The sequence below is a fragment of the Neofelis nebulosa genome, chromosome 13 (assembly GCF_028018385.1).
Source record: "Neofelis nebulosa isolate mNeoNeb1 chromosome 13, mNeoNeb1.pri, whole genome shotgun sequence".
Taxonomy (NCBI): domain Eukaryota; kingdom Metazoa; phylum Chordata; class Mammalia; order Carnivora; family Felidae; genus Neofelis; species Neofelis nebulosa.
This window is the reverse complement of record NC_080794.1, coordinates 30,174,463-30,195,469: the sequence shown is the minus strand read 5'-3', so window position 1 is coordinate 30,195,469 and position 21,007 is coordinate 30,174,463. Positions and strand designations below refer to the sequence as shown.

At 40.2% G+C, this 21,007-nt stretch overlaps 1 protein-coding gene across 3 annotated transcripts in view; it reads right to left on the bottom strand.

The window, feature by feature from the left end:
- Window positions 1-4,159: 4,159 nt before the first annotated feature.
- LOC131492730 (uncharacterized) overlaps window positions 4,160-21,007 on the bottom strand; it is a 41,221-nt gene continuing 24,373 nt past the window's right edge. For 2 of the 3 annotated variants that reach the window (XR_009252266.1, XM_058696466.1), the window contains exons 3-4: window positions 5,647-5,900; window positions 4,160-4,456 (exon numbers count right to left, since the gene is read on the bottom strand). Coding sequence is in view for 1 of the 3 variants with exons in the window: in XM_058696466.1 (XP_058552449.1) it covers window positions 4,270-4,456; window positions 5,647-5,900 (441 nt within the window). In the remaining 2 variants the exon portion in view is untranslated. Of the gene's footprint in view, window positions 4,457-5,646; window positions 5,901-15,263; window positions 16,340-21,007 lie in introns of those variants that run through there. The other variant, XR_009252265.1, reaches the window with a different exon arrangement.

Sequence of the window (21,007 nt, the reverse complement as noted above, 5' to 3'; positions counted from 1 at the left end):
CAGTTGGATGCTTAACAGACCGAGCCACCCAGGCGCCCCTTCACTGCTAACTTTTAAGTGACGCACATAACACTCTCACGGTGCAGAGAAGCTATAAAGCGAGCTGTTTGGTTGGTCAATAAAATAAACACATTTAGCCTTAGCTTTCAATATCCTCACCAGGATTGTTAGAGTGTCAAATTATAAATGAATGTGTAGCCTTTCTGGACCTTTTCATATTGGGTATCTGTGACTTTAGAGGGCCTTCATAGGGGAAAGTCACTAAAGAGTATTTAAACTAGCAGAAAAAGAAAGTGGCTGAAAGATATTTTTGGAGATCATTTTTGTCCCACAGTCCACAGGCCATTACAGCAGAGCTTCAGGGTTGGACTCTGGTCCCCGGACATTTCAAATAAGCAACAATAGTTTGTTTTTCAAACAGCTACAGAAGAAGAGCTAAAAACTTGTGAACTGCCCTCTCATTTTAGTCCGCATGAGGGATAGATACTAGGTTTGAAAAACAGAGTTTATTTAACTGCTAAGGAAATTAGGCCCAGAGTAACTGGGACTTGCTTAAGATCACACGGCCACCAAGGGCAGAGTCACTAAACTATCCACCGTGCCCTGTTATCCAACACGTGTGACCACCAATGCCCTAAGGCCACAGTTCTCAGCTGGGAGTGACTTTGCCCTCCCAGAGGGTGTTTCACCATTGCTGGAGACATTTTTGGTTGTCACAGCTACAGGGTGCGTGCTGGCATTGAGTGGGTAGCGGCCTGGGATGCTGCTTAACACCCAGTAATGCACAAGACAGCCCCCCACCCCCAGCAAGCTCTCATCTGGCCCAAAATGGCAATCGTACAAAGCCAAGAAACCAAAGTCTAGACAATAAAGCGAGGAACAACAAGAATTCTTTTTTGGAAGGCTGGAAAGGGCAGTGGGGTGTGACAAATGAGCCGATAGAAGTCTTCCTCGGTCCCTGTCCCTTGTTGTCTGTTACAGGACAGTCTCCTATTCGACACTTCGCAAGTGTGTAAAATGGAATTAATGGAAGAAAATGCATATTTGGGGGACAATCAGTCAAGGACGTGGTGGGAGCCGTCTGGACACCTAACCTTTCTCGTCTCGGAGCTTTCCCACACTTTTTCATCTGTAAATTCATAGGAGGATTAAATGACCAAGCACCCAGCTCATATATAGCATTTAGTAAATGTTAGCTACGACCACTGTCTAATTTCATCTTCCCAGGAGAGAAGAACTAGTATCCTAGTTTTATAGATGAAATAACTGAAATTCAGAGACTGTCTTGTAGCGTCGTCAACAGCAGCAACTTCAGAGCAGAAAAGGGCTGAGGCGGGGAGTGGGCGTATCTCCCCACCGTCTCCCCACCACGCCACCCTGGCTCTCTTCTCTTTCGCACACATGCCCGCCTCACAAGTAGAACATGACTACAGCATGAAAACTCTCCCTGGACACGCGGCTCACAGTTTGTATTTTAATTTTTACTTCTCTTTTAGCAACAACTACAAAAACCTGTAACATTTAAGCTATTTCAGAACAAATAAAACTTTGGCTTTTCTTTCATACTGTATGTCGCTTATTTCATGCATTGTAATGGCCAAAGTTTAGATGATAATGCAGCCCCACACTGAAGTGATGAACGGCAAAGGGAAACACAGTTAACTTCACTGTAAAGAAACCTGGTGTACATTCCCTTACTCAAGTGATCAAAGTTAACTTACCAATACTGGGCTAAGCACCATTTGCCTCCTAGTATCATGCACTGAAAACACTTTGTCCCTTAAACTATATTCCCACCAAACAAAGCCTAAAATATCAGGCAAATCGAAATTGTTCTATTCCCTTCAAAAATACCAAGGTCATAAAGACGAAAACATGGAAGAGGCACTATTCCAATTTTTAAAACAATTATAAGAGACACGGCTACTAAATATAATGTGTGAGCCTGGATTGGATCCTGGACCAGGAGGGGCAATAGCTATAAAGGACTTTATTAGAACCATTGGTATAATTTAATACAGACTTGGATCATATAATGGCATTTTATCAGTGTTAATTTTTCTTATGTTGGTCTCTTTACTGTAGTTAGGTAAGAGAATGTCATTATTCCTAAGGACATGAAATATTTAGAGTTAAAGACAGTTGTAATATTGGTAAACCAGGTCTCTGGAAACAAATAATAGTAAGTCAAAACCCTAGTTTGTAGTGTCTGTTTATTTCTGTGGTGGAAATGCTCCCACCACGAATAATTTTAGAAGTCACCGAGTACAGAATTGGGAAGACAAATGCACTGTATATTATGTATATTATTATAATTATAATTATAATTATAATTATGTAAATTACATATATCATAAATTCTATTTATATATAAATGTATATGATTTGATACATGTAACCTACACATACATTACACTATGTATACTCATGTATATATTATACATGTATATGTGCATCTATACATGTATTATATGTATAATCTATACATGTATTAAGTGAGATAAAGCAAATATGGAAATACACTAATAGAGATTATAAAGGGATTCATGATAATGAAGCAGAAAAAAAGAGGGAGATTAAGGCAAAAGAGCACGATTTAAGAATTACAGAAATCAGTGACTCATTGAAAAGGAACAACATAGGGGTCTCGTGATAATTCTTTGTATTACACGTGAAACTTTTCTGTAAATTTAAAATTGTAACAAAATAGTAAAGTTCAAAACCTATGGATTGTTACAAAAAAATGTTTCTCCAGGTTATTGGGATGTTGGCAGCGTTTTGGGGAAGCATTAAACACTGATTACAACCTACAGGAAGCACATTTTGATGCTAAGCTTTGGAGACATTAAGAAAATTACTTAAAGTCAGTAACATTTCATCTTATGTGGGGGGTTAAATGTTAAAATCGATGATATGTTGTGGCTTTAAAAACACTCTTGGGATGCCTTAAGTCTTCCATTAAGACAGTACAGTACTGGCCTTCACTGAGTCAAGCCCAGCCAGTATTTGCTTCTTTAATAAAACCCCAGATGGAGAAGTTTAAGGACCACATTTTAATTTAAAAAAACAAGCACTTCCAGGGTACCTGGGTGGCTCAGTCAGTTAAGCGTCTGACTTTGGTTCAGGTCATGATCTCACGGTTTGTGAGTTCAGGCCCCGCGCTCGGGCTCTGTGCTGACAGCTCAGAGCCTGGAGCCTGCTTTGGATTCTGTCTCCCTCTCTCTCTATCCCTCCCCGACTAGTGCTCTGTCTCTCTGTCTCTCAAAAATAAATAAATGTAAAAAAAAAAAATTTTTTTTAAAACAAACACTTCCTAACCCTCTGAATACTGGGACCACACTTAGCATTGAGAGATACTCACAACATAAGAGATGACTGATAGCCAACTAAAGAGATAACACATTCATTGCTCCCATACTCCCAGGCATATCCTTATGGAGAAGAATGGAACACGAACACAATTCAAATTCCTCTCTCTCTTTTTCTCTCTCCCTCCCTCCCTCCTTCCACTCCTTCTTTCCCTCCCTACCTCTCTTGTTCTCCCCCACCTGGCAATTATAAGTTTCAGAGCCAGAATTATTTGAACCCCTCTACCAAGGGTTATTCTCTTTTCCCACCTCACATCTGTCTCTAGAGGATGCCAGAATGGAGGACCACTTTCAGGAGACCCTACATTCAAAGGCTAAAGAGGAAGAGATAGCAACACCAGACAAAGATGGGAGAAGACTGAGATTTGTCCAACTTCCTGGAGCAAAGAGAGCAGAAGTTGTTAATGAACAGTACCAACCGGTGTAAGAAAAGTCTGGAAAGGGAAGACTGGAAAAGATCAGAGGACTGAGCCACTAGGTGATCACGTGGCCCATCAAAAACGAGATGTCAATAGAGTAACAGGAGCAAAAGCCAGTGGAGAGCAAAGGAAATAGGGTGGCCCCAGTTCAGAGGCCTAACAGATTCTGTGTGTTTGTTTTCCAGACCTTTCCCCCTTATTCCTCTGAGTTTACCGTGCACATCACAAAAAACGTGCTGCAGTGGTCTCTTCACCAGGGTAGCGGTGCCCCTAAGACATTCTTTAAGTTATTTGGGTCCATTTGTGGTGTGAAGCTTTGCTCATGTGACTTGTGACTTTGGGGGGAAATAGGACTTGAAGGAAAGTCAACAAGTCTGTGCAAACCAGTTTTTATTCGCAGAATGGGAAGTATAAGGCTCATGGGGAGCCTAATGTAGCATCTCACGGGATCAGGGCAGAGCTCTCAGGACTGACTTGGCCCATCAGATAACATCTAAGGAGCACATTTCTCCCCCACTTTGTGGTATTTCCTCCCACAACACATGACACTCCAACTTGTTGTCATGGGCTGGTTCTTCTACATTCAGCAGAGAGCAGTTCCAAAAGTGGGACATTGTCCGCACACGGTGTGCAGCCTTCAGTCTCCCACAGTGTGCCCCCTGTGATGCACTGTAACAAATAAACTCATTATCAGCTTGATAAAAGCCACCCCTCCCCCTCAACCTCATATTTCTATAATTATGAACATTTCATTAGTAAATTACCGGTTAGCTCGCTTAAGTCAGAAGCACTGTCAAGAGAGCATTTGTTGCCCTAGCTTTAAATCGCTCAAATAAGCAAACAAACAAGAAAACGGCAATATCTTTAGCAAAGATCACAATAATATGATAGAATATATACGCTTCTGCTTTGGTAACTAAAACACAAAGCTGATGTTTTTAAAGAAGTAACAGTGGTCAGGGGCGCCTGAGTGGCTCAGACATTTAAGCGCCCGACTCTTGATTTCCGCTCAGGTCATGACTTCACGGTTCACGGGATCCAGTCCCGTGTTGGGCTTTGCGCTGACAGCATGGAGCCCACTTGGATTCTCTCCCTCTCTCTCTGCCCCTCCCATGCTCATGCTCTCTCTCTCTCTCTCTCTCTCTCTCTCTCTCTCTCTCAAAATAAATAAATAAATTTTTAAAAATAGAAGTAACAATGGTCACTTGTAGAAAAATCCTGTGTCCCTCTAAAAGACTACAGATAGCCCGTTCCCCACCCATCTGACAATCACCATGCACATGATTTTTCTCTTCACTACTCTGTGCCTCACCACTCTGCTGCAATTCTTTAAATAGAAAACTTCCTTCTCATTACAGACAGTGTGACCAGATTTTTGGTTCAAGAAAATAACATCAAAATATTTGGATGCAGGCAAGCTGACTACCACACACCAGAAAACTGTAAACTGTCAATCAATTTTGCTCTTGCTGAAATTTTTTTGCAAACCTGCGTTTTATTGAAATTCAGAATATTCTTCTCAAAACACTATCCAGTATAATAATTAAATGTTGACACCATTTTCCAAAGTGGCTTGTGCATTAGCACTCTTTCTCCCACTCTCTCTCTCTCTCTCTCTCTCTCTCTCTCTCCCCTGAGCATCTTTCCGGAAATATTATTAAGTATAATATTTGAATAAATGGTCATGCAATTCTGGCAATATAGGAGCTCTGCCTGGTCATGCTAATCTTTCTTCCTTTTCTCTCTGGCAATATATTTGGGTTTTGTTCTAGTTTCCTAGGACTGCCATAATAAAGTACCAAAAAGTGGTATATAAATAGAAAAAAAAAGTGGTTTTACATAAAAATTTTTTATCTTACCATTCTGGGCACTGGAAGTCCAAAATTAAGGTGTTGTCTGGGCCATTCTCACTGAAAGGCTCTAGTGGAGAACCTGTTCCGTGTCTGCCCCAGGTTCTGATGTCACCTGTCATCCTCGGCTTACAGCTACGCAACTCCAATTTCTGCCATCTCCTTATAGAGTTCTCCCTGTGTGTGTCTCTCTGTGTCCAGATTTCCCTCTTCTCATGAGGACACCAGTGTGCAGCCACACCCCAGCAGACTCGAAGCCTAGGCTGGGTGATGGTTCAGTGAGGCCAAAGAAAAGATGTAGAGATAGCAATCAAGGCACAGGTTTATTGGGGGAACTTGCATACAGAGAGTCCAGGAGCGGCCGACTGGACAAAGCATCGAGTCATGGGACTAACACGCAGCAAGTTTCTACATCATAGCCACTCAGCCTAGTGACTATCAGTGGCCTTCCCCTCCTTGAACGGCCACAATTTCCAAGAAGATCAAGGCCTGCCACCTGAACACTCTTCATTACAAGGGAGATGCTCCAGGGTCAGCCACCCCCCACGCTCCTAACCTTGAACACTGACCAGCATGTTCTGCACATTCTGCTTGATGGGAGGGAGGACAGGACTGCTACATTCTCAAGGCAGTGATTTAACAAGCACATTCAGGATGTGCTTGCACAAACTAGCTACCCAGCGTGTACCACACGCTACATCAGTTTAGGACCCACCCTAATGACCTTATCTCAACTTGATTCACATGCAAACACCCTATTTCCAAATAAGGTAACATGTGCAGGTGCTGCAAATTAGGACTTCGGCATGTCTTTTTTTGGAGGGGACACAGGTCAACCTAGAACAGATCATCATCACAATACAGTTAATAACCCTCGTTAGAATGGTCACATCAATACTGCCCAGTTGAAACTTCAAACTACTAGCTAGTGGATCAACTTTTTCTTTTTCTTTTTTTTTTATTCTACATAGTGTCCCAGGATGGTGGACATCATGTGGTATTCAGCCACTACATAAGTATCTCAGCTATGTGGAGTTCAGCACCGACATCTGGAAACATCTAGCATTTAATTCTATTACTTCCATCAATTCCATCTTTTGGTCACCGTGTAGTCCTAATCTGTTTCACTTTGTAATACTTATAAGGACTCAAAGTCGTAGGAGTTCTCAGAAGCCTAATACATGTATGAAGCAAAATTATAACTAGCACCTTCATGCAGCTTCTGCTGTCCACCTGTTGTTTTCACTTTTTATTTCAAAAGTAATACATATTCATTGCAATAGATCAAACAATATAGAAGAGTATAAAAGAGTCATTACTAATCTCTTTCTCCCATGTTCAGCCCAGACCCATGAAGTAACAAACAGAATCCTTCCACAGCTTTTCAATGCTCATAAATAAACATAAAAGGATATATGGTCGTATAGGATTTTTTCACATTTATCAATAAAAAGACTTGGTATGCAGATTAACTTACAGCTTGATTTTTCACTTGATATAATCACAAATGCATAGATTCATGCATAGATTTCATGCATTTTCATATCAATATAGTAATTCCTAGTATTGCTACACCATAATTTATCCAACCATTCTTAAGCTGAAAGTTCAGATATCAGATATTTCCTGCCACAAACCTGCTTGTCCTTACCTGCTACTACAGCTGTAAAATAAATCCTTACAAGTTGAACTCCTGGGTCAAAGGACATATGAGTTTTAAGTTTTTTATGAGATTACAGCAATTCACATTCCAACCAATAATGCGTCTTCTCCCCACACTCTTACCAGCACTGAAGTTATCGATACACTTTCCTGAGTAAATGTTCTCATATTTTATTTTTCATTAAGAGTCTTCAGTGCTTGCTTGTGGAAGTCACATAGCACACAACACAGCAAACGCACAGGTTTTCCCATTAAAGGCATCTATTCTCTCTGTAGACAGAGTCAGGTACTCTCGACCAAGTGTCGTCGACCCTACGCATCTGATAAACACAGGACCTCCACTGCACCCAGTCAAGTGTACTCCAGGCCAATGTTGCTCCCCTGGCTAAAGAAAGTCTCAGTTCACACAACCTCCTATTAGAATGTAGTCCCGGAAATGACTGGAACTCTTTAGAAGTTGTATGCTTTTGGGGAGTCTCGTCCCACACTCTAAGTAGTTCATCCAAATACTTACCCTCCCAACCACAATAGTACTTTCTCCATCTTATTACACACATATTAATTAATATACTGCCTTGATTCAGAAGGTTAGACAATTTTCTACAACATTGTTGATACTGATATAAATCCTGATGAAAAGTTCAGAAACATTTCTGCTGCCCTTCAGGAAAATCAAATTGTCCTAAAATTTTTAAACTCTTTCACTGGCTTTCTACTTGTCCCATCCATCAATATAACTATGCCCTTGGTATACTTCCTGTTGAAAATTATTCTAGTAATGAGTTAGAGTTTGAAATTTTTTAACAAAGATTTCCAGATTTTCTAAGCTAATCTGAAAACGGTTCATGAACATTTGCTTGTCATGTTTCAATCAAATATAAAATAGATATATAAGTAGACGTATTTGATATCATGTTAACTGAAAGTTTTTTTGAATATTAGGAAAGTAGCATGCTGAAAATTGTGGATTTATAACTTGCCTTGAAGTTAAAAGAGATATTTAACAATGTAAGTGAACTTATTGAATTTTGTATATGACTACAATTTCAAAGTAATTTAGGAAAGTAACAAAGAAATCCATAATTATTTTCCAAATAACAAGTTCTAGAAAATCTAACAAAAACACAGTTGAAATGTAAAATTTGCATATAAATTTAGACTTCATATTTCAAAGCTGGTAAATATATTGTAGAAAAGGAGATTTTTATTTCAATTTATGTATACCTACAAGGGCATGAAAGTTTAAATGAACAGAATAGAGATGTTTCAACATTGGTTTGACTAATTATTAGCAAGCTACTTATTTCCAAGGTGTCCTCTGGCCATTTCATCAGTAATAGTATGTATATACTACAATTATTAAAGGAGCTAGACTTTATTTATAAAGGCATAAGGTTGAATCACACAGGACTGAATAATTTCATTATTTAGTTTGTCTCTAAGAATAGAGAGCCCAAGAATAGTAAATAGCCAAAGATACCATTCCGTTTAGCATGGGGCCCATTTAAGCAGATGCACTTTGTTTTTACAATGACTTGATCTTTCCAAATAATTTGATCCTGAAATACATATAGATACAGTACTTAAGGGAAAAACTATTTCCTCCTCTCATTGATTCCCCCTGTCTGTTTGGGGCAAAGACAAGTGCCCAGTTTCTTCATAAGGAAAGGATAAACTTGGTGCTTTAATGAATGACGTGTGAAGGATTGATGAGAGAACCCAGCAATGCCTTATAGAATCAAGTGCTGTATAAAGTAGAGCAACATTTATTAAGCTTTTGAAACTGCACTGCTTCCTTAAAAATGAATAGCAAATTTAATTGAAAAGCTAAATTGGAATAGTGACAGTAATAGCACCCAAAATAACAGTGAGCAAGTTTAGTCCCATCGCAGCCCCATTACCAGGGTATGTGGTTAAGCTAAAAAGAAAAAAGGGAAGAAAAAAAAAAAAAGTCTACATCCTGCTCTCAGCTCTCAGTCCCTCTGTGCATCAGCTTTATACTTAATGGCTGGCTGCCATCCAGGAAGCTGTTCCAGGCCTGACATGATCACCACAGCCTACAGAGAAAGAGCAAGTATCTCTCACAAGACACAGGTGAGGAAAGTAAGTTTCTTTCCTGGAATTACCATCAAACTTTTTCCTGCAACTGTCTGACCTGAATTGAGTCTCTTCACCCATTGCTGTGGCTAAGGAGATGGGGCTGACATCAGCCAGCCCCCACCTCTGGAATTGGCTGTATAGGCAACTCTACCCAAACTGAAAGGCTGAGAATGAGGTAGCATTGGCCAATATGTGACCAAACTATGATTTCCGAGCTCGATATTAGATTTAAGCAATATTGTCTATGGTCCATTTAAAAGTGTATTCATATTCATTTCTACTCTTCATTCTGTCATTTGAATGTATTCCTTCCCTGAAATTAACACGTTATTTGGTTAATTCTCATCTTTCCTAATTCTCAGGTTTATTTGACCTTGGATGAGTTTTATGAAAAACAGAATTGTAAGATGAAAAGATGGTGCTGCGGTCTGAATGTGTTCCCTGACCCAACTGCCCTACTTATCCTCCAAATTCATATGTTGAGTTCCTGAACGCCAAAGGTGATAGTGTTAGAAAGAAGGGCTTTTGGGAAGTGACTTGGCCATGAGGGCAGCGCCCTTATGAATGGGATTAGTGATTTTACAAAAGAGGCTCCAGAGAGATCCCTAGCCTCTTCCACCATATGAAATCACAGGGAGAACAATAGGTCCCTGACCAGAACACAATCATTCTGGCACCTCGATCTTGGACTTCCCAAACTCTAGACTGTGAGAAAAAAATTTCTGTTGCTTATGAGTTACAGTCTGCAGTATTTTGTTATAGCAGTCCAAAAGGAATAAGACAGATGGTATTAATGCATTTTCTAAATCAAGAAATTCACCAAGGATCTTCAGTTAGTTTAGGCACCAAAAAAATTTTTTATTGAAAATAAGAATTATTTGCATTTTTGTTTTTCAGGATTTAACATCATATCTCTGATTATGTGCCTGTGTGCCCACCTAAGGGACATAAATGAGTCCCAGTTATTAAAAAGAAATGCACTTATCTAGGTTCTGTAGTTCCTTTTAATTGTGTTTCTGTAAAAGTTTGTGTTTGGAGGGAACAGTGAATGCAAAGGATCTCAACAGCTGATGAAACCCCTTTTTCAATTTTTTCCAGAACTGCTGTTGCTTTTTGGAAAGCATTTGACCACCATCTGCCCTCTGCCACTAGGGCCCCAACAGCTGCATCTTGCAATGTTGCACAGCAGCAAAGACAAAGGTTTATACCACACACAACTGGCTGTCATAAAGGGAGCCTGTGGTCCAGTTATATAGTGCATTAAAAAATTCAAACATTTACACCCATATTAGACTTCCTGGCTATCTGGTTCATGCCAGCTCCTCCCTAGGGCAGCCCTGTTATGACTCATCGCCTAACCCAGGGAGCCCAGCCTAATTTACTGCTTTACATCCCCAGCCTCATTCTTCCTGCAGACGTTCTCATCCAGATGCCACTGCTGTGCTGAAGGGGTAGGCTGGAGCTAAGGATGGAGATACCTTCGTGGTCTCTCGTTCACTTAGAGCTAGTTGGGTTATGTTGGAGTAGGGGCCTTTCCCAAATCCCCAAAACATGCACGAGGGCAGTAAACTCCACTCATATTTCTCTGGTGTTTGCTCTTCTCAACAAAAAAATGGCGGTCATAAACAGTATTGAACAAGCAGCATTGCAAGAGCCAGGGTGGAGCCATCTAGTATCTTGTTTGTTCTCATTTTAATCATCTGCCCACTTAACATATGCATGAAAACTTAATCATTTCCAGCCTGAGGCTTTTAGACAGCAGCAATGGCAGACAGCAGGAGAGTCTTGAAAACTGTGAAGCCAATGTAAATTTAATGGGTCAAAACAAATTTCTTAGCACCTGTTGGTCTTTAAAGACTCTTAGCAAGCCATTCCTCTTCTTCCCAGGGAGACTTGAAGACAGCCATTCCTGGATTATTTGGATTTTTCATGGTCTTTTAGCCACTATTCAACAAGTATAATAAAGCACCACATTCATTTATTCTAATAGTAATAAAAAGCATGGATCAGTGCCTCCTGAGACTTGAATTCCAAACAGAAATGTTTTGTAGAAATTCAATACTCATAAAGCTGATTTCTACATATTGATTTTATATGAACTTCAAAGTGCATAAAAAATAGAAAGTGGAATTTTAAAGAAGATACGCACAAGGTGGTATGAACCAATTTGAAAAGATTTGGAGGAGGCTTGCTGTTTTTGTTTTTGTCTTATTTGGTTTTGTTTTCCAGCATTCTAGGAGAAGGCATATTCCCCCAGAGCAGAAATTGTTTTTATCCCATTTAGGACACTCCATCCATGAGATATTGGAGTAGAATTGGATTTGGAAGGACCGTGGAAAGGAAGAATGTCTTACTGGTCATAGCAATGAGTTCCTTTTCCTCTGGTCCAGATTTTTGTTGTTGTTGCTGTTATCCTAATAACAACAGCAACAGCAATCATGATGTCAACAATAGCTAAGTGTTTTGAGCATTGAGGTTCATGCTGGGCATTGTGCCAGAATATATATCATCTTTATGTATACCTTCTGTCTTAAATCTCATCACAACCCTGTAATGCAGTTACTTCCATTATCCTCATTTTATAGAGGAGGTAATTTAGGCAAGGGAGGCTAAATAACTTTCTCCAGTGCATACAGCTAGTAAGTGGCAAAGCAGGGATTTGGATCCAAGTCCCTCCCACTACCCCCTCTTCTGACCCAGAGTTCATTTTCATCCACTGGCAATTAATATCTCACACTAATATTTTTTCATCTTTCCCTGATGATAAACCTAGCATCAGGTATGTAAAGACCGTCTTTGGGAAGCAACAGATCTCATTCTTTTCAGCTTCCCCACTGTGTCTTATTTAAAAATTTCCCCAAAGTGTCAGAGAAAAAGCCCTTCCTGTCATTGGGTAGATTAAAATGGCAAGACGAGGCGCCTGGGTTGCTCAGTCGGTTAAGCGTCTGACTTCAGCTCAGGTCATGATCTCACAGTCCGTGAGTTCGAGCCCCACGTCGGGCTCTGTGCTGACAGCTCAGAGCCTGGAGCCTGCTTCAAATTCTGTGTCTCCCTCTCTCTCTCTGCCCCTCCGCTGCTCATGCTCTCTCTCTGTCTCAAAAATAAATAAAAATATTTTTTTAAAAAAACTAACAGCTTTAAAAAATAAATAAATAAAATAAAACGACAAGAGTGTTTGAGTACATTCTTTAGACCACTCCTTTTTTTTTTCTTTCATCTAAGGACCATCTAAAATCATTGCCAAGTAGAAACAAATCATTAATACTGAGCTTGTCTTTCACTCATAATGAGATGACAGGTTTAATTGCTTGATACTGTCCCTGGTTGTCAATAGTAAGATTTCGTTCCCCATAGAGGAATAAAGGAGGGACAAGTTGTTTGTTTAAAGCTCCCAGAACATTTTTCATTTGTGGAGATGGATTTTGAATCTTTATTTCAAATCCGGTAATATGTTCTCATATAGCATCTACTTATAAGTAAGCTAGAATGTGTACGTAGGTTAAGTTCCTCTCTTCTGAAATAAACAACTTTGAGTGAGGCATTTTAGACATATCGATGTGTATTTCAACCAGAGATCGAAAGTAGGGGTATATTTGGAAGATTTATGATTTTCTGAGCCTTCCCCCCCACCCCAAATATGAATTTAGACTGGGGCGCCCGGGTGGCTCAGTTGGTTGAGGGACCAACTCTTCATTTTTGCCTCAGGTCCTGATCTCCCAGTCATGGAACTGAACCCTATGTTGGGCTCCTGCTGAGCGTGGGCCTGCTTGGGATTCTCTCTCTCCCTCTCTCTCTGTTCCTCCCCTGCTCACACACTCGCTCTCTCTCTCTCTCTCTCTCTCAAAATAAATAAATAAACATTTAAAAAATAAATTTAGATGGCCACACATTGCCATCTTTAAGACTGAATGATGCAGGTTTTGGAGAATGCACTGCCAAACACGGACGCCCTACCTTACCTGTGAAGATGAGTATGCTTCCAGATGATATGCAGGTTTGTGTTCTAACTCGTCCTGGGAAACAGAAGTCTAAACTCCGAGGAGCAGTGGAGACATGATCAAAGCATCTCCTATCTGAGAGAGGGAAGTGAGACCTTTCTCCTAAGCCAAGGTTTAGGAGAGAGATGGCTTCTGGAGGACTCTTGTGAAGGGTCATATCAAATAAACCTTCCAACTGGTGAATTTCATGTTTTCTTTTTGCAATTGCCTGATGTTACCCTCAAGTCTTATGATTAAGACATATTAATTTTGGGGCGCCTGGGTGGCGCAGTCGGTTAAGCGTCCGACTTCAGCCAGGTCACGATCTCGCGGTCCGTGAGTTCGAGCCCCGCGTCAGGCTCTGGGCTGATGGCTCGGAGCCTGGAGCCTGTTTCCGATTCTGTGTCTCCCTCTCTCTCTGCCCCTCCCCCGTTCATGCTCTGTCTCTCTCTGTCCCAAAAATAAATAAAAAACGTTGAAAAAAAAAAAAATTAAAAAAAAAAAAAAAGAAAAAAAAAAAAGACATATTAATTTTGCTTTGGATTAATTTAACAAGAAAAAAAAGCTGTTTCCTAGCTTGAGAAAAATGGAAATAAAAATGCTACAAAACCTACCAATCAGAGCTGCTTAGGGCAGTTGTCTGGGGCCAGGGACGGCAAGCAACAGCAAGCTGAAATAGAACAGACCAATCCTGGGAATTGTCTAGATATGTTTCCTATGTGTCACAGGGCTCTCATCTCCTAAGTGGGATATTTCCGAGGGAAGGAAACTGGGCAGAGCTGGAGACTATCCTGTCCAAATGGCTTTCCCAACTCTAGAAAAGAAATTGACTCTCATCTGCTATAGACTGTCTTGCTTAAAACAACAGAGTCTAAAGCTGGTTGGAGGAGAGGCCATGAAAGTGGAAGGGAGAGTAGGGTATTCTCATTTCCAGATCTGGGAGGCTGCCCCTACTGTTCTTAAAGGGAAGAACAATAATTCATCATTGAGTGTTAACAACATCTTGTATTTATATAAATCGTTAAGCTATAATTTTTTTAAAAACCTAGCATTTGTTAGGAGTTACTATTCGTAGTTACCGTATTAGATGCTTTTCACAAATTAAACTCCACATGGAGTAGATACCTCATGCAGTAGAGACTATCATTTTACAGGAGGGGGCCTGAGGCTCAGAGACATTCACCAATGTGCCCAAGGTCACACAGCCAAAAAGTAATGGAGTCAATTTGACTCCAGAGTACGATCTAATTTTCATTATACTCTACCAACTCTTGCTTCACTAAGCACTTCCCAACGTAGAAAATGTGTTTGATCTTCACACAGGCCCTTTAAAGTAAGCAGGAAATACGTGGTCATTCCCCATTTTTCATAAAAGGACATTGATGTTAGGGATGTCGCCCATCCCATCTTGCCTATTGAATTGTTGCCTAAGAAGGGAATACAGCCCTATTCTCTTGACTCCTGGTTCTTTGTTCCTGCCACTCACAACTGAATGCGACTGTATTAATGAGGCGTCTATGCAAATGCCACTCTGCTGGTTCATATAAAGGGGAATGGAACAAAACCCAGTCTTGACCCACCAGAAAACTAAAATCTGCACAGATACAAAATCATCTCTAACTTTTGTTCCACCAAGCATTATGGACGATCTGCTATATTGCACTGTTGTGGATGCCAGGGATGATTGATGATAAAAACAGCTGCTCCCCAGACCCAGCCCATGGGGTCAGAAAGGAGGTGGTCCTAAGAACACTTTCAATACCGCAGGACAGGGACTGTGGGGAGACGGAAGTTCTTCATTCTGCCTCGCTGGTGTAGGAGGATACATACGGGTATCTGGGCAATCTTTACAAAAGAGGTAACACACCGGTGCATTTAAATGAGTACCTGGGAATTTGCCGGCTGAGCATGGCACAAAAGACATCCTAGAGTACAGATTGCACCTGTCAAGGCCCCGAGAAGGCAAGAACGGTGCAGCTCATTTGGAGAGAGCTTCAATCTAGTGGAGCATGGCCTGTTTTGGACCAGGTGGGGAGAGGTAGGACTGGCAAAGGTGGACAGATGTCAGGACCAGACGAGCCTCGTTCATCTGTTCCAAAGGCCAGTGAGGAGTAGGTTGTTGCCAAGAAGAGACAATGCAAGTGCCAGAAAGGAGGAGGCGTGTGGGGCTTGCGGCAAAGTCTCCTTTCTAGTCTTCAGAGCCACCTTTCATTCCCAAAAGACAAAGTTGCTAATGTTTTTGTCGCTGTCACAAGGCAAACCATTTCACTCTGACCGGAACCAACTGACCCATGGGTCAGGGTCATCAGAATTGTCATAATCCACATCTGTGAGTGGTTGCCAGGATCACTTTGTGATGTCTACATTTGGACTCATTTTCTACTGCACCATCTGTTTAAAACTGATCCTTGCAGGTGGCTGGCTGCCTGTCAGATGCCTCACATTTTGTCATGTGCGCTGCGAGTTAAAAGGAAAAAGAAGCTCTTAAGAGCATGCACTCCTGTGTCTTTATAAACCAGGGTGAAAACAACTATTCACAAAGTCAATTACTTTGTGCAGGGCTTGCACTTACACAATACTTTTGTGCATGTGTGGAATGATCTGGGGGGGGGTGCACTGGTGGTGAAGTGGGTGGGCAGGTGAAGGAGTATGCAGGGACAATCACAATTAAGAAAGGACAGGAGGGCACGTGGGTGGCTCAGTCGGTTAAGCATCTGACTCTTGATTTTGGCTCAGGTCATGATCTCCTGGTTCATGAATTCAAACCCCACATTGGACTCTGAGCAGACAGTGCAGAGCCTGCTTGGGATTCTCTCTCTCTGTCCCCCAACACTGCTTTGCTCTCTCTCTCAAAATAAATAAACTTAAAAAAATAAGAAATAAAATAAAAAGAAAGGACAGGAAAATTCACATTCTATAATCTGATTGTTACAAATGCTTTACCTGCCCTCATTTTCAATTGGCTCAGAAAATCAATTAGAAGCCTGGATATTAGTAAGTATTGTGTATTATTTTGGCTCTTCTGTGTGATATGAAGGAGTCAAGAGGATTGTGTGCAAGCATGCATGCTTACTGATGTGTGTGTGTGTGTGTGTGTGTGTGTGTAGACAGTTAAAAGCGCTGACCTGAAAATTCCACCAGCCAACATATTTTTGTAGAATTTTTCTGCCCACCCAGACAGCTAATTATCCAAAAGCTAATTAGGATGTTAAATTTAACAAAACGCACCACTTCCAGAAAAAAAGGACGGGTACGACAACCTAACACTTATTATATGTAATGATTGGTGAGGGGGAAAAACAAAACATAACAAAATATGTCAGTGAAGAAGTCTTAGTTTGCAGACTGAGGCAGAGGAATCCGATGTGACTATTTCTAGAATACGAACTAACCCGCGAGTGGCGACCCTATTCCCTGATTTAGGGTTTTCCATGGTCAGTCTCCACTGTGACCTCATAGACAATAACTGATCTTTGTTTTCTTCTGAGAAGAACAAGTAGGTGGTTGATTTAGAGGCTGTTGGGCTGGTTCAATTTTCAGAACAAGTGATTTATTGTGGCTCTTCCAGACTTGCTCTTTTAATAAGTTTTGTTTTGTTTTTAAGGAAGAGCAATGACAACTGGGACTTCTGGTCCTTTGACAAAGTAGATGTCCTATTCTCACTTGTGCCCGGAAGAAGAAAAATATTGGATCCTGCTGAAACCTAACAAGGACACAGAGCTGCGGTGTTGTGTTTGTTCCCATTGAAGGTCAGCCTGCAAAAAGCTTGGCATCCAGGAAGCAATTCAATTCTGTTTAGGGATTGTATCTGGTAATTACACTCTCCTTAAATCTATGCCTGAGTTGTAAATCGAGAAGAAAACCTTCCAGCAGCCACCCCGTGATCCTTTTTAAAAGGGCAATTTCAAAAAAGTTCAAGAACCTTCAAGGTGCAGGTAATTCTTTGATATTTAGAAGGATTGCAATGAAAAGTCATTAGATTTCATTACGTGGAAATAAGGATTCGTCCTTTTAAAAAAAAAAAGAAAGAAACTGAGCACAATCATTCTTAGTATGTACTTTGTTCTGAATGGACATATGTGGATATGTATAAAAGAGGGTGGCCGTACCAAATGTTTCTCCCCACAGTCTATGTCTTACTATCTCCACGAAAGAAAATGAAACCAAGTGGGCTTTAGGGATACATAAATGCATTTTTAAATGTTTTTACCTTGGGGGTTAAAAATTAAATAAGCAAAATTCAACCTCCCTAAATTTTTAACAAGTGTTGAAACATACTGAGGAAAGATATATTTAAATTCTACAGGAAAGAACAATATCAAGTATATGCTCTCAAAGGACTTTGCTGTTTCTTCCCATGGCACTCAAACTCCAAACACGGTACCCTGAACCAAGCATAATAAATACTTCCATGCATAACATCTCTCCACCGTCCTCCACTCATACGGATATTGTTGGCCACACAGTACTCATTTATCGTGAGTCTGGACACTACTTACGAATTCTTAACGCAAACTTTACAACTGTTGCTATGAAGTCACTGGGGCTAAAACTTGTGATAAAACAAATGTGTCTCTCTGTATTAGACCCTTCATGAACTTGACTCCCTTCCTGTACTGCAAGTGAGAAAGTACAAGAAAAGCTTAGAGTAGTCACGGTGGTGGTAAAACAGACCTTCTGACGGAGCGCAGAATGGTTGTTTCTCTGCAGGTACCAAACATACCTCTGTTCTTTGGTTCTGTCCCATCCAGGACAAGCCCCTTATTTCACTAGCCACTTCTGTGTCCTTCCTTTTGGCTGTTCTTCATCTCACATCAATTTTTTACTGAAGAACCTAAAATTCCTTCTCATCATTTTTTTACTGAAGAACCTACAATTCCAAGGTCTTCCATTCATTAACGGCATAGATGAGTACAGTCAGAACAAAATAAAAGAAATGAAAAGTATTTCACATTTTCATAGCATAAAAGCTTAGCTGGAGCTGCTTGGTGTTCTTCTCGAAGTTGATAATATCATAATATGATTTAGGGACTTGGACTTCTTGACAAAGGCAAGTGCAAACATCCTGTAACATTGTTTTCAACATATTTTCCAATAGACATTTCCTTTAGCACTTTGAAGATGGCAAAATCTCTCCTAGTTGAACAGTAGGTGTCTGAAAAATTGAGTTTCATACTTAGGGCGTCTCTAGGCAATGGAAAAGAGAATAGCACTTCACTGGTGCCATTTATGTATTATATTGATTATCTGGTAAAGCTGTCAAAATGCCTTCTTGAAAATCTCAAGAGGGCAGCTGTGCTTCCTCAAGACTGTATAAGAAGAGAAGGTTGAATCGTTGCAAGGGGTTCAAAAATTCTGTGTGTCCTCCCCTGATTGCACTGCATGGCACAACGAGAAGAAATTGAATTTTGGCAAAAACAGAAAGAAAAAATAGTCTCCAAAGCACTTCTAGGACATAACCAATATGGAAGTTAAATTTGTTTTATTGTTTTTTCTACATTACAAATTTACAATGAACTACAAGGGCATTTGCTAGAGAGCTTCACCTTTCTTCACCTGAAACCTCGTGTTTGCCAGGTCTTTTAATGCAATGTATCATTTGTAACCATAATAATTCAAAAGAAGTCATGCATCTCCCTAGAAAGACTGCATGAAAAGCTTCTTTAAATCATTTTCTGTCCTATAATAGTGCTTAAATCATTTAAAAGTAAACTATTTTGGCACTTTAAAAAAATCCCCTTTAAAAAATCTCCTAGTTAAAGATTGTTTGCTGAGAGTTAAATTGCTGGTATGAGTAAGTAGTGGGCACTTAATTTCATTTGCCCCCTTGGTTCCAGTAACCAAGAAATATTTGGTGAGTGTGAGAGAAAGTGCTAAGGTAAAAGGGATATTGGGGGCACCTGGGTGGCTCAGTCAGTTAAGCGACCGACTCTTGACCTTGGCTTAGGTCATGATCTCACAGGTTCATGATGGAGCCCTGTGTTGGGCTCTGCACTGACAGTGTGGAGCCTGCTTAGGATTCTCTCTCCCTCTCTCTCTGCCTCTCTTTCTTTCTCTCTCTCTCTCAAAATAAATAAATAAACTTTTTAAAAAAGGGGATATTGCTCTCATTCTCAAAGAGTTTGGAGTCTTCTAGTGAGCACCATTTATCAGGGTAAGTCCTAGAATATAAACTTATGGATAGGTCTGGAACAGATAATACTTACTTGCTAGGAATAGGTGTTTATGCATTTCAAAAGTTGTTCTATAATGGGAAATATTTTTAAAATAAAGTTTAAGATACAATTTTTATTTTAACCATTAAATAAAGTCACCAGGCTTTTAATTTTAGTACTGCAAATACTGCTTTTTCACTAAAGCAGAAAGTAAAACACATTGAATTTCATTCCCATATTCAGTAGCCTCCATTTTTTTTCTTTGTTTATAGTCTGTGTTAAAAATTCAGTGCAAGTAAGTGGGAGGACATCTTGTGTTTATGGATTGAAAGACTTAATATAATTAAGATTCAATAATATCCAAAGCAATCTATGGATTTAGTGTAATCCCTATCAAAATCTCAACAGTGTTGGCAGAAATAGAAAAAAAATCCATCCTAAAATTCCCATGGAATCTAAAGGGATCCCAAATAACCAAAACAACATTTTTTAAAGATTTTATTAAGTAATGTCTATACCCAAGGTGGGGCTCAAACCCACAACCCCAAGATCAAGAGTCACGTGCTGTATGAACACTGCCAGCCAGGCTCTCCAAAACAATCTTAAGAAGAAAATTGGAAGCCTCACACTTACTGATTTCAAACCTTAGCACAAAGAAAGTTACAATAATCAAAATAGTATGATATCACTACAAAGATCTGTAAGCCAATGGAATAGAATAGAACGCCCAGAAATAAACCTGTACAAATATGGCCAAATGATCTTCAACAAGGGTGCCAAGACCATTCAATGGGGAAAGGACAATCTCTTCAACAAATAATTCTGGGAAAACTAAATATCCACATGCAAAAGAATAAAGATGAACACTTACACAGTATACAAAAATTAACTCAAAATGGTATGAAAGACCTAAATAAAAAGTTAAAACTACAAAACTCTTAGAAGAAAACTGTAGAAGTGCTGACAACACTGACTCCATCCATGTTTGGCCCTCTATCTTGTTTATGACCGCACAATGACCTCTCTCAAGGTTTCGTGTTCCAGGCCCCTTGGTAGTTAATGTTTATCCTGACTGGAATGTAGGAAGGTTTTTTTCTGATCTTCCCTAAGGGGCTCAGAGAAGGCACCACTTTAGATGACAAGAACATATAACTGGTGCACAGGTGTCACCACTTTAGACCTCACCACAACGCTCTTTGCTCTATAAAAGCTGTGGATTAAGGTCCAGACTTGGTGGAGAAGAGCTGCGTAGCATCCGGACCATCCGTCTGCTCGATCCACCCCAGTCGGTAAATTACCCTGAAATAAAACTCTCTGTAAACGATATGGAGTGTCTTGCTGCATTTTTCCATCTCAAAGTGTTCTCTCAGTCTGGAGGATATCTTACTGCCCTCCTCCACCTTCTAACAAAAACATAGGAGGAAAGCTTCATGAAATTGGATTTGAAAATAACTTCTTGGGGGCGCCTGGGTGGCG